Source organism: Rhea pennata, chromosome 7 (genome assembly GCF_028389875.1).
Source record: "Rhea pennata isolate bPtePen1 chromosome 7, bPtePen1.pri, whole genome shotgun sequence".
Taxonomy (NCBI): domain Eukaryota; kingdom Metazoa; phylum Chordata; class Aves; order Rheiformes; family Rheidae; genus Rhea; species Rhea pennata.
In genome coordinates, this window is record NC_084669.1 from 36,471,896 (window position 1) to 36,483,372 (window position 11,477).

Below are 11,477 nucleotides of genomic sequence, written 5' to 3' on the forward strand. Positions count from 1 at the left end.
TCCCCTGGGGTCACTACCCCGGGTCACTTCTTTTGCACCAGCAGCATCTTTCTCTTAGCTTTGAGCCCTAAGTTAAGGGCTAGTTTTTTTTCCCCCCTCAGCTTTTCTTTCCGTCCTTACCGCAGGCACAGTAAAAGGTGCCATCTACAGGCGTAGCATCCACACGACAGCGCTCCGGTTCTGCACCTTCCCAGGCCATGCAGGATTTACCCTCCTGGTGGGTGCTGATCCCCTCTCCAGAAGCGTGATGGCCCAAGGCTGGTGCTGGCTGGGACCCTGGAGACGCTGCACCAAGTCCACCGCTGAGGTTGTGGCTGTGTTTCGCTGGGGGAGCGATGGCGACGGGCTTCGTCCCAGGGAGCTCACAGCTCCGCGTTGGGCACCCGCATAGCTCCCTTGGCTGTTTTGGGGGTGGTTTCTCCTTTCCCCCCTCATGGGGAATGGAGGCTGCTCGAGGTCCTTTGCTGCCCTCTCAGCTCTTTCTTGGTTTTGCTGCCCAGCCCTCCAGTGCCAACGTGCCGTTTGCCATTTCTTTACAAAGAACCCATGGCTCTGCAATACTTGCCCGGTGTCACGCTAGCGGGACCCGCACCTTTGCAAGAGAAATGCAGCACCGGGTGCGTCTTGGACCCGGAGAGGTGCCAGTTCCTCCAAAGGCATCTCCACCTCCGCCACCGCCAGGCAGCGAGCTGCTCGTCCGTACGGAGCAGCCCGTTCTTGGCCTCCAGCTCTTCCCGCTGGGCTTTGCTGGAGCCAGGAGCTCCGCGCGTCTCCGCTGGAGCGGCTGACAGTGGGCGGCTGGAGGGGGGCAGAGGAGCTACCGAAGTCAGCGGCTTGTGGGATCCCCGTGCACGCTGCTGCCGTGGCTTTTGTGCCGTGAGTGCCTGACATCTGCCTGGCAGCATGGGCTTCAGGCTGTGGGTGCAGGTCACCCACTTCTGAAGGGGGTGGGGTTCGCATGCCTATAATTTAAGGAGGTAAGCTAGAAAGATAAGAAATAAGAGAAAAAAGTACAAACAACAACTCATAAATCTCCTCTGCGTGGCTACAGGATACGAAGAGGTGACTCCTGACCAGCTGAAATCGGAGCATATGCAAGGGAGCATGGGCTTGGCTTGGAGGTACTCGCACTTGGGCCATGAAGAACCGTTGCTGCTACTTACAGATGACAATTATGCTTTTATGTCCCCAAAGTGATTAATTTAAAAGAGGAGTTGGTTCCCAGAGACAGCGATCCAACAGGTCAAACACTCATGCGTCATGTCCCTCAGAGCCACGTTTACCAGCTAGAAGAGAAGTTGTTTGATCCAGTTTGTTCTCTCTAGCAGGAGCTGCACGTTGTGGTTGAAGTTCCCGAAGTCGCCCCGGGTGGAGGCTTGGCAGAGCTTTACCCAACCTTGCCAAGCCAAGGGCCAGGATGGCTGGGAGAGACGAGGGGATGCCAAAGAGCAGAGCTGACGCCAGGCACACGCGCTCGTGCCTCGTATGCACCCGAGCGAGCCTCAGGTTCGCTCCTGTTCCAAAGCCCCCTTTGAAACCAAAGTCTTCCGCTTCATATTAAAAGCATTCGTCAAAGCAGACGCCGCGTCTTGTGCCGTTGAGCACCAGAAGCTGTGCAGCGCTGCAGGCAGGCTACAGCTCCTGGGCATCGCTCATGTTTACAAAACCTGGAACCCAAGCTGGCCTGGTGGGGGGAGGATGAAACCCGCACTCGTCGAAAAGCGCTCGTGGCCCAGGGAGCGGAGCCGCGAGCTAGCTCCGCTTTGCCTAGCCTGGCATATGCATGCTGCAATTCCTCCTCAGCTAGCCCCAGGTACTCAATCCTCCCGCGATGGGGTGATAAATTAGGAGGAAAACTTTCTTCGCTCAGTTTGTTCTCCTAGTGCAGTCCAACAGAGCACAAGCCTGGCTCATCGGGAGCTACAGTCCTTCGCCATCTGTTTAGAACCTCATTACAAATGCAAAAAAATAACGTGCTTTACAATTGCACCAGTAAATGCTGTAAATGATTTAAATGCATGCATATGTTCCCTGCAGAATTCAGCATGCATCTGCGACTTCTTCTTTTCACATTAGGCACACAAATCAAGGGAAAAAATACCCAAATCTGATGAACAGAACGTCCCTAGGATGGTGATTTTTATCCCTTTTTTTCCCCCTGCTGGAATGCAAACAGGGCCTTTTTGTAACAATTCATTCAACTGCCTTTTTCTTCGGTTCCATTTTAAAAACTGTTTATCACTGTCGTGTAAATATAGTACAAATTACTCCATAAAGCACGTAAAAGGAGAACAGCAGCCGGGCAGGCCTGCAGCTGGCTGGTGCCGTTGCAAAGCGTCGTTTTTCTCCCCGGGGGCGGCGCGGGGGAAGAGCTTGCCTCTGGAGGTACTGCAGCACTTGAGCTCATCTGCTAGGGAACGTAGCCACCCCAGAGCACCCGATTTGGTGCCCGCCGAAGGCAGCGGGAAGTTTCTGGTGTCTCCTCAAAGATCTGGCGCCGACTCTGCTCTTAGCCTCATGCTGAGCTGGCTCCGACTCTTGGTGTCGCGGAGGAGACCACGAGAGCAAACCCGTTCCCGGGCCATAGTGCACGCGGCCCGTCACCGCGCAGGTGGGGGGAGCCTGCATGCGGCCGCGCACCCAGCTCCTCGCCCGGCTGCGTGGTGCTGCAGCCCCGTCGTCCCTGCAGCCCCGGAGCCAGGTGATTAAATGAAATTCCACTTCAGATCTCCGTCTGTTCTCTTCTAGCGCTTTTGACCCTTATAACGCCCTACCCAAACGCTAAAAGGCTGAGTCCTGCCCCAAGACGTGTATGATGGAGCAGCCACCAGAGCTTCTCTTGGTGACAAGGGTCTGCACACCAAGGGGGCACGTAGCAACCACAAAGAGGACACGGAAGAAGGCCACTGGCAGTGCTTTGGAGGCACTTACCTCTCTCAAACACCAGTAGTGCTATGCCCAAGCACAAAGCCCTCTGTTTTTTCTATCTTTAATGAGAAATCTAAGCTGATGACGACAGAGGCTGGTGCTACAGATTGAGAAGAGGCAGGGGGCAGCGTTTCTATCCAGGAGGACACAAGGTACAGTGGGAATGGACTGCACACAGCCTTGGAGATCAGAGGGGAGGAGTAGTTTATGACCCACATGAGATGGGTAACACAAGTTTCCTTTCCTCTTAGAGCACATTTCTTTGCTTTAAGGCGCCCAATTTTTACACTTAGAGGCTGCAGCTTTGGAAGCAGGGAGGAGTAGCTGGCGTTGCTAAACTGAGAAAGAGAAAAGAAGGGGGGGAGGAAGGCTGCATGCAGGCTTGGTTATTCCTCCTGGCTTTGCAGGCTTGCTTTTCCAGTTCACAGGTTTCACCTTTGCTCGGCCAGTTGGACTGAAACCCAAAGGCTATTTAAGGAGCCAGCGTGGGGCGTTTGCCTACTCTGGGCAATGAGGCCGCGGCGGAGAGCTGGAACGGCCTCAGGTCTCACCCTGCGCCGGCTCGCTTCGCCAGGTCCTGCTGGCCCGAGCGCCGTGCAAGCGGTGGCTCCTTCACCGGGCGGTTGGCAGGGATTCACGCAGATCTTTGATTCAGTTTCACTTCACGGGCTAGTCCTCATGCATTTTGCAAGAGGCGGCGTTGCTAATTTTATGTCCACCGGTGAAACGAATCACCACCCTGCAGCGAGCACCACCCATCTCTTCCCACCCCCCACCCCCAAATCAACCAGCCGGCGACTGCCTTTCCTCGGCAGAGAAGACGTTCTGCAAGCACGAAAACAATTAAACCTTCTTCAAAATATCACGGGACGAACAGTGGCTGCACTTCCACTCAAGCATCGGGAAACGGGCTCCTCGCGTGATTTTTGCCTTCCCTGGAAGCCCACCTCTCCTTGCAGCCCGCATCCTGCAGCTCGCGCGACTTTTCTGTTGTCATTCTGCGTTTTCTTCACTTCGAGCTCTTCGCTATGCTCTGTGCAGAGCATCAGATGCAGCTTCACCCAGGCAGCCCCCAGGAATAATTACCTCCCTGCTGTTACATGCAATACCCTATAAATTCCCCATCCTTTTTTTGCAGCAGGATGGCACGCACGCTCCCGTTCGGGCTGCCCGCCAGCGCGGCCGTCCTGTAACGCTGCACTCTAATCAGCATCTCCTATTTTATACTGGGACCTGACTCTCTTGCCCAGATTGAACCTGTATCGATTTTTCCCCTCATTTCTCCAACTTCCTCAGCCGAAGACCATCAAAGACAAAGGATAAATTCCTTTTTTGCCCACTTCCCTGCAAATTCAGTAAGTGCACTCTCCACACCTACCCCCAGGTCATCTGAAGATATTAAACAACAACAACTGGGCTTTCAAATCACTTACCTTGGAGCTCTTTTGCCTGGCCCTTGTCAGTGATTTCTCCAAGCTTATAACCCCGTTTCATCCAATCTGTGGCCTGGTCTAACAAGCAGAAATTTTGGATTCCTTTGCGTCCTTCACTTTGCCAGACATCACTTTCAAATTTAGCAGGGGCAGTTTTGCCTGCAGCTGCCAGGCTGCTCATCAGACAGTCAAACTACTCAATCACACGGGTTGTTAGTTACCACCACAAAAGCAGATGCCAGCCCAGCCCTTTTCATAGAATCGGTAAGGGTGGAAGGGACCTCTGGAGATCATCTAGCCCAACCTCCCCGCTCAGCAGGGTCACCTACAGCATGGTAGACAGGGTTGCATCCAGGCAGGCCTTGAAGATCTCCAGAGAAGGAGACTCCACAACCTCTCTGGGCAACCTGTCCCAGTGCTCCGTCACTCTCACAGGGAAGAAATTCCCCCTCACGTTCAGGCAGAACTTCCTGTGCTTCAATTTCTGCCCGTTGCCTCTTGTCCTGTCGCATGGCACAACTGGAAAGAGTTTGTCCCCGTCCCCTTGACACCCTCCCTTCAGGCACTTGTGCACGTTGATAAGATGCCCCCTCAGTCTTCTCCTCCCCAGGCTGCAGAGGCCCAGCTCTCGCAGCCGTTCCTCGTAGGGCAGGTGCTCCAGCCCTCTGATCATCTTCGTAGCCCTACACTGGACTCTCTCCAGTACCTCCATGTCTCTCTTGTACTGGGGAGCCCAGAACTGGACACAGTACTCGAGATGAGGCCTCCCCAGGGCTGAGTAGAGGGGCAGGATCACCTCCCTCGACCTGCTGGCCATACTTTTATACATACATACATATATATACACACACACACACACACACACACACAGGTATTTTCTTTTTCTTCCTCTCCGGCAGTATCTCTGAAACAAGGCTGTGCCACCGGCCAACTTCTGGAAGCAGAGGACGGAATGCAACGAGGATCCTTCGGAAGGCCAGTGTCACTAAAAGGCAAAATGCAAGTTAAACCTGCATGCAAACGTGAGGAGAATGCACAGGTCAGGATCACACGAGCTATCGGAGAGTGGAGAGAGCCTCAATGGGGTACATGAACATTTCCCTTTCAAAACTTTTCTTGAAACAGGAAAATTCAGGGGTTCAGAGAATAACGACCGTTCTGGCTCTGGCTAATGTAACCCAAACCCATAGCACTTACTGGGGACCAGCTAGAGCATCACTGAATGTGGTCAGTAAGGGTAGAAGCCAAGCATAAGACGTGGGTGAAGAAGCACTGCTGTGCCATCAGTCTCAGCAACGGAAACCACGACCTGTGCATTTCTAGAAGAAATCACTTCTCTCCAGACACCAGCATTGACACAAGGATCGAGAATTTTCTTTATTAGCAGTGGTATCAGGCGATCAGGTTGTGTCTCGAGAGGTAATCAGCCATTTCCCTTTGCAGCATCACGGAGCGGATCAGCCCGAGTGCAAAGCAGTCAGTAAACAAGCAGAATCTCATCATAACCTGGCACCTTGGAAGATTTATGAGTTCAGGAAAACAAACACAGAGCAGAAGGCTTCTCCCTTTAAAAGCCCACAGAGGCCACTTGGAAGCTGAAGACACAAGTGTTTGAAACAGCACCTGCCTGTGCCTGTTGGCACTAGGAGAAGTGTCCCACCGTGCTCAGCCCTGGGTGTTTCCATCTTGGAAAGAGTTTCGCATTTGCAGGCAAGACCTGACCGCCTTTGCATCCAGAGCCAGTCAGCATCTAAACGCTGAACGAGAAGTATTAATGCCATTACTAGTGCCTGTGCTGTTGGCTGCAGATATAGGTGGTGGTGCCGGGGGGATTTTCAGCCTTTTACAGGAGACGGGGATGCAGCCCAGAGCGAAGTGACAGCTTGTCCTTACACAGCCATCCACCAGCGCACGTGAGACCTGCCCGTGCCGGCTCCTGCGTGTAAGGCGCCGGCAGGCCTGCCAGACCAAGAGCCGAACGAAAGGGCGGCACGAGCTTCAGAGCCCGCGCCGCGCAAAGCCCCGCGCCGCAAAGCCCTCCCTCTGCATCGCGCGCCCTGTACATTTTCCGCTCACGTCTGGACTTTATGTTTTAAAAATCACCCATAAAACAAAAAGTGTGCGTGGTTTTGCCAACAAGCCCAAACTAAACACCTTCCTTATTAGTTCACCTCTCTCAGACCACGAATCCCAAATCTGTGTAATTTGAGAAGATAAATACAATAACAGCATTTAATCTAGGCTGCATTTGCATACATAAGTTTAAAGCGGCTTTAAAAGCCGATCCCCCTTGGGGGTGGGCACCTTTTTGGGTGTTACAGTAGCTCATCCTTCTGAAAGCATCTGGGTACCATATGCCATCTGTCTACTTGAATTAACCGGAATTAACTGATTTTCTAGAGTGAATTAGAAAGCATAACATCAGAGCCTTTCTAATAACTCGCCCTGAATTTTATAGACCTTTTTCAACACGGGCAAGAGGCACCTTAAAAACACAGAAGGCTACTTAGAATTTCAGTTTCCTTTGAAAAATAAGTTAGTGTCCACAAATAGCTCGGGGTACCCAGAGCATCTGGCGCAGGCAGTGAGACAACCCAAAAGCAGAACTACGCCAGCCAGCCGCACTAAAAGATGTTGCGGCATTGGGGTGACCCAGGGCCATGGCAGAGACCGTCTGGTTGTTGGTGCAGGTGTGGGCAGGAGAGAGCTGCAGCCACCAGGGCTGGCAAGAGCCTTGATGCCATGTGCCGGTAGTTCGGGTAGCCTAGTGCTTCCCTGAGCACCAGGGAAGGAGCTGGTCTCGTCCCGTCTCCTTTGCGCTCTCAATCCTTCCAGCACAGCTTTGCAAGTACAATTATTACGCTGATCCTTCAGTTATGCTCTAAAGTAATAATTTTTTTAAATTCTCGCACTGGTGGAAAAAAATCCACCAGTAAAGGAATTGGCAGAATCTAGGCCTCCCTGAGTGACCAAGGTCCGAAGGACCTTTTGAATGTAGGGAAGCAAACAGACCAGAGAGCACCCGTTTGCTGAAGGCAGACCTCCTCCTGGACGCCAAACCAACGCTCAGAGGCAGGCTGCCGGCCACGCTGTAACGGCTGCACCGTTTGGGGTCTGCCCTGAAAACGCAGCACTCCTTACCTTTTGGAAAGGCAAAGGAGGAATACCCCAAAGTAGTAACGCGCAGCAAGCGGGGCCCTCCACCGCTCCTCTACATGAGGTGGACAACGAGAACGGAGCAGGCGGACCCCAGCGCCAGCCCCAGCATAAGATAAAACGTCATCACCACCCCCGCTGCCTCGGCCAACTCTTTCGGCACGATCTTGGGGCCGTAGATGATGGCTAGTGTTCCCAGGTAGCCGTTGCTGAGTCCTAGGAGCGTGGTGAAGACCACCGGGTACACGTCTCGATTGAAGACAACGGTTTTGATTCGAGTCCGAGGCTGGTAGTTGCTCAGGATGAACAGCGGGAGCGAGACAGTCCTCAGGAGAACAAGAGCGGGCAGCAGCTTGCTCTTCGGGCCTGGGGCCTGGATCCAGACAGTGATTTGCCTCCCACACCAGTCCGCAAAATTGTACAGGAGGAAACTCGTGAGCGGAACGAAGTACTTGTTGGTCCACAGACTGCCAGAGGACTTGTTGACAGACTCTATGTTGGAGGAGAGAGAAGGGAAAATGATGATAGAGATGAAGAAGACATAGAAGACGCAGAAGCCTAGGACGGCTGTCTTTCTCAGGATGGGGCAGAGCAGGGGGTTATCTGGAGTGCTGGTCCCTTTTGCTAAAAACAAGTCATCCACACTGCCTTGTGACCCTTCCTCTAAAGGGCTGCTGGGCGATTCTGCTGCCAGATATGGGCTTTCTTTGTGGGTTCTCATGTAATATCTGAAAGAAGAAGAGGAGGGAAACAAATCATTAGCCAACAGCTGAACAAAAACCCAGGACTTGAAGAGGAAGGCGAGAATTAGAAAGCAGCCAGTAGCACAGGGACATCTACCAGACCCAGTGGAAGAGGAGGCTGCAGCAGGCTGGGCAGCTCATGCTTCCCACCCAGCCAGAAAGGGGATCCTCTTCCTATGTAGTGGGGAGATGCTGCTACCAGCCCTTCGTCCTGGCTATCCAAGTCTACGTGCACCTTCATATGAAGAAGGCATTCCCAGTGACTCACCTTCTCCCTGCCTCAGGACATGACCCTACCATAGGGGGACCAGGCATTTTTGAGGGTCACCAACACAGATAGGACTTATATAGGTCATACACTAATTTAGACAGATATGTCACCAGCACTTATTTGGCTGGCTATTTCCAGATTTTAGTTCTCTGAAGACTTAGTTCTAGAAACTTGGAGGAAGATACTTCAGAAACTGCTTGTGCAGTTTCTGTCATCCCCCTCCATGGTGGCTTTTCAGAAACTCAGCACATGCTGTGGCAAGCGCCGCAGTTTCTGTCTGCGGTTTCTGTCAAATCGGGAAGTTCAGACATTGGCAGTGCAGCAAGGACACTGCTCTCAACAGCTGGAGATGGAGCACAAGGGTGCTGGGCTCAGCTCTCCAACAGGACACACAGGAGGGGATCTTGCCACGGGCAGGAGGGCTGATGGAGCAGGAACTGGCAGAGCATGTGGGTCCTCCCGGATACCCCTTTTGGCAGTGCTGTGCTTGGTGCTGTGCTCTTACCCCTCCCCAAAAGACATCTGCTCTACATACTGCAAAGCTTTTGAGGCAGAAAAAGAGATTATCTCTTCTCGCCTGCGTTGGCAGCACATCTGCAGAAGGTGATGAGAAGCCAACCTTGGATATCCTGGGGCTGTACCTGGAGTACTCGAGCTTGGGAAGGAGGAGGTAGACCATGATGCAGATAACAATGAAGATGTCTGCTGTCAGGAAGTAGGCCAGGGCGCTGTCGGTAATGTCGACTGCCACGGCAAGGTCTATCACGGAGGCGATGGCGCTGACCGTGCCGCCCATGGCCTGGCCTGTGGAGGAGAGGAGAGAGCCTCAGCGCCGGGGCTGAGCCGGCGGCAGGGAGCCATGCTCAAGGCACCACACAGCCTAGGGCTCAGGAGAGACACCGGTGTGGCAGACAACAACCTGCAGCACCCACGCCTCCAGCAAGGCAGGTTTTAATGGGGATGTTGCAGGGGACATAACCCAAAACAGGAGCATCCTCTCGGTGAGCCTGGCCTGCCTAGCCCACATCTGCAGCGACTCAACCTCCTACTACCTCTACCCGTCCCACACACTGCTCTCCAGACCCAGCAACCACCTCTCTCTGCCAGCCCTGAAAAGGCCACCAGCACAGGAAAGCCCAGCCGCCCGCACTGAGCCGCCTCCATTTCCATGCCTGGCTGCGTCGCGGCTATCGTGGAGTTACAGCAGAGCCAAAATCCCATTGCCGCGCACCTCCTTCCAACGCAGCCACGGCACGCTGCACGTGGAGGAGCCGAGTCCCGCAGAGGAGAGGGTCCGGCCCTGCCCCAAGCCCCCGTCTGGCTCTCCACCACTGGGCATCCTACTGCCTCTCTTCTGCGCTCCCCCAGACGGGAGCTCAAGCAGTTACAGGTTCCCCCTCCTGCAAAGCGAGCAGCCTTCGTGGGGACGTAGTGGTCTCCCACCTGGGTTAAACTCATTAAAACAGTCCTAGCTTGGCCTGGGGAAAAATTTCTGTCTCCGTCTTGATTTTCCTCCCGTTTCCCTCTCGGTTTCTCAGCCATTCTACAGCACATCTATAATGCTATCAACAACAGCCAAACCTCCGGGGAGCTCATCACTCATGGCTCCAAATGCGTCCCTCATCGCTTATGGAAATGAATGTAAATGCTGAGTAGAAAAGAGGAGACAATGCAAAGTTTGAGATTTCTCGAGGTGCAATCAAAGGAACTACGAGACAGTATCTCCTCCCTGCTTTCCCTGCGCAAAAGAAACGTACAGATCTCACCCAGCCCGTGCGCAGCGGGGGCCCTGAGGGATATTCAGCCCCAGGATAGGGAAGGTGAAGGTCTGCTAGTCTCCTTGCCTCTGCCAAGAGACCTAAGCACCTCATTAAACGGAGTACGGCAGTTTATGGGATATTTACAGAAACAAGAGAGCCAGCTCATGTGACTGAGCATGTTTCCTAGGCAGCAACTTCCCTTTATCTTAGCCTGCAAGTTTTTTTTTTTTTTTTTTTTTGAAGTTTCTAAAGTTAAGTTTCTAAAATAAACATCATATGATGAAATGCCAGATGCAAGAAAAAAAAAAAAAAACAAAAAAAAAAAGACCAAGCAAAGAAAGCCCTGCCACTTAATCCCACCAGGCCGCAGGACAAAACGCAGGACACAAAGTAGGGCCCCGTCTGCCTAAACAGGCCCGCACAGAAATCAAACAGGCGAGAAGTTTTCCGTGTCCCCTTCACCACCGCTCGGCAGAGCGGACGAAAACAAACCTGAGATCAAGGCCTGGGAATTCTTCATCGGGAAGCAGCTCGTCAGGCCGAAGATGCTGCTGGTGAAGACGGTGGAGGCGCCGCTGACAACCACCACGCAGATGATGGTGATGGCGAAGAAGGGGGTGGTCCAGGTGGAAGTGTCTACCTTCACCAGCACCGTGATCACCAGGAAGACGGCGAGCATCACGAACAGGGAGGACAGGATGCGGACGCTGGCAGGCACCCTAGGGGAGAACGTAAGCTGGGCCTTGGCCTTCCCGCAGCTTCTTCCCCCTCTCTTTAGGTATTTCAAAACCAGGCAACCTGGCACGACCCCGGGTTGAATGTGCCGCAGCCCAGAAGGAGGCACAAGAGCCAGCCGGCGAGGACGAGGCAGAGGACACCATGAACTAACCAACCGCCGGCCAGGTGAAAGCAATCCCGCCCGCGTCGCTGCAAGGGCATCAGCTGTTTGAGCAAGGAGGTTGCTTATCGCAGAGACAAGCCCGCCGGCTCATCGCCGGGGCGCAAAGGGGCGGGCGAAGGAGAGCTAAGCGGGCGATCGGGATAGAGACTGAGCGCGCAAGCGGCTCACGGAGCAGCACGGTGCGCTTCGTCCCGCCGCGCAGCCCTCCCCGGGGACGGCAACGCGCGCCCGCCGGCCCCGTTCTAGGAGGAAGGCTCAGGCGCCTGCGTACGCGCGGGCGACCTT

General features: G+C 53.8%; 1 protein-coding gene across 2 annotated transcripts in view; it reads right to left on the bottom strand.

Moving 5' to 3' along the window:
* Positions 1 to 5,713: 5,713 nt before the first annotated feature.
* Positions 5,714 to 11,477, bottom strand: part of SLC29A3 (solute carrier family 29 member 3) — an 11,647-nt gene continuing 5,883 nt past the window's right edge. For both annotated transcript variants that reach the window (XM_062580619.1, XM_062580620.1), the window contains 3 exons: positions 10,784 to 11,010; positions 9,173 to 9,335; positions 5,714 to 8,245 (listed from right to left, as the gene is read on the bottom strand). In XM_062580619.1, the coding sequence (XP_062436603.1) occupies positions 7,573 to 8,245; positions 9,173 to 9,335; positions 10,784 to 11,010 (1,063 nt within the window). In that variant the 3' untranslated portion in view covers positions 5,714 to 7,572. The remainder of the gene's footprint in view (positions 8,246 to 9,172; positions 9,336 to 10,783; positions 11,011 to 11,477) is intronic.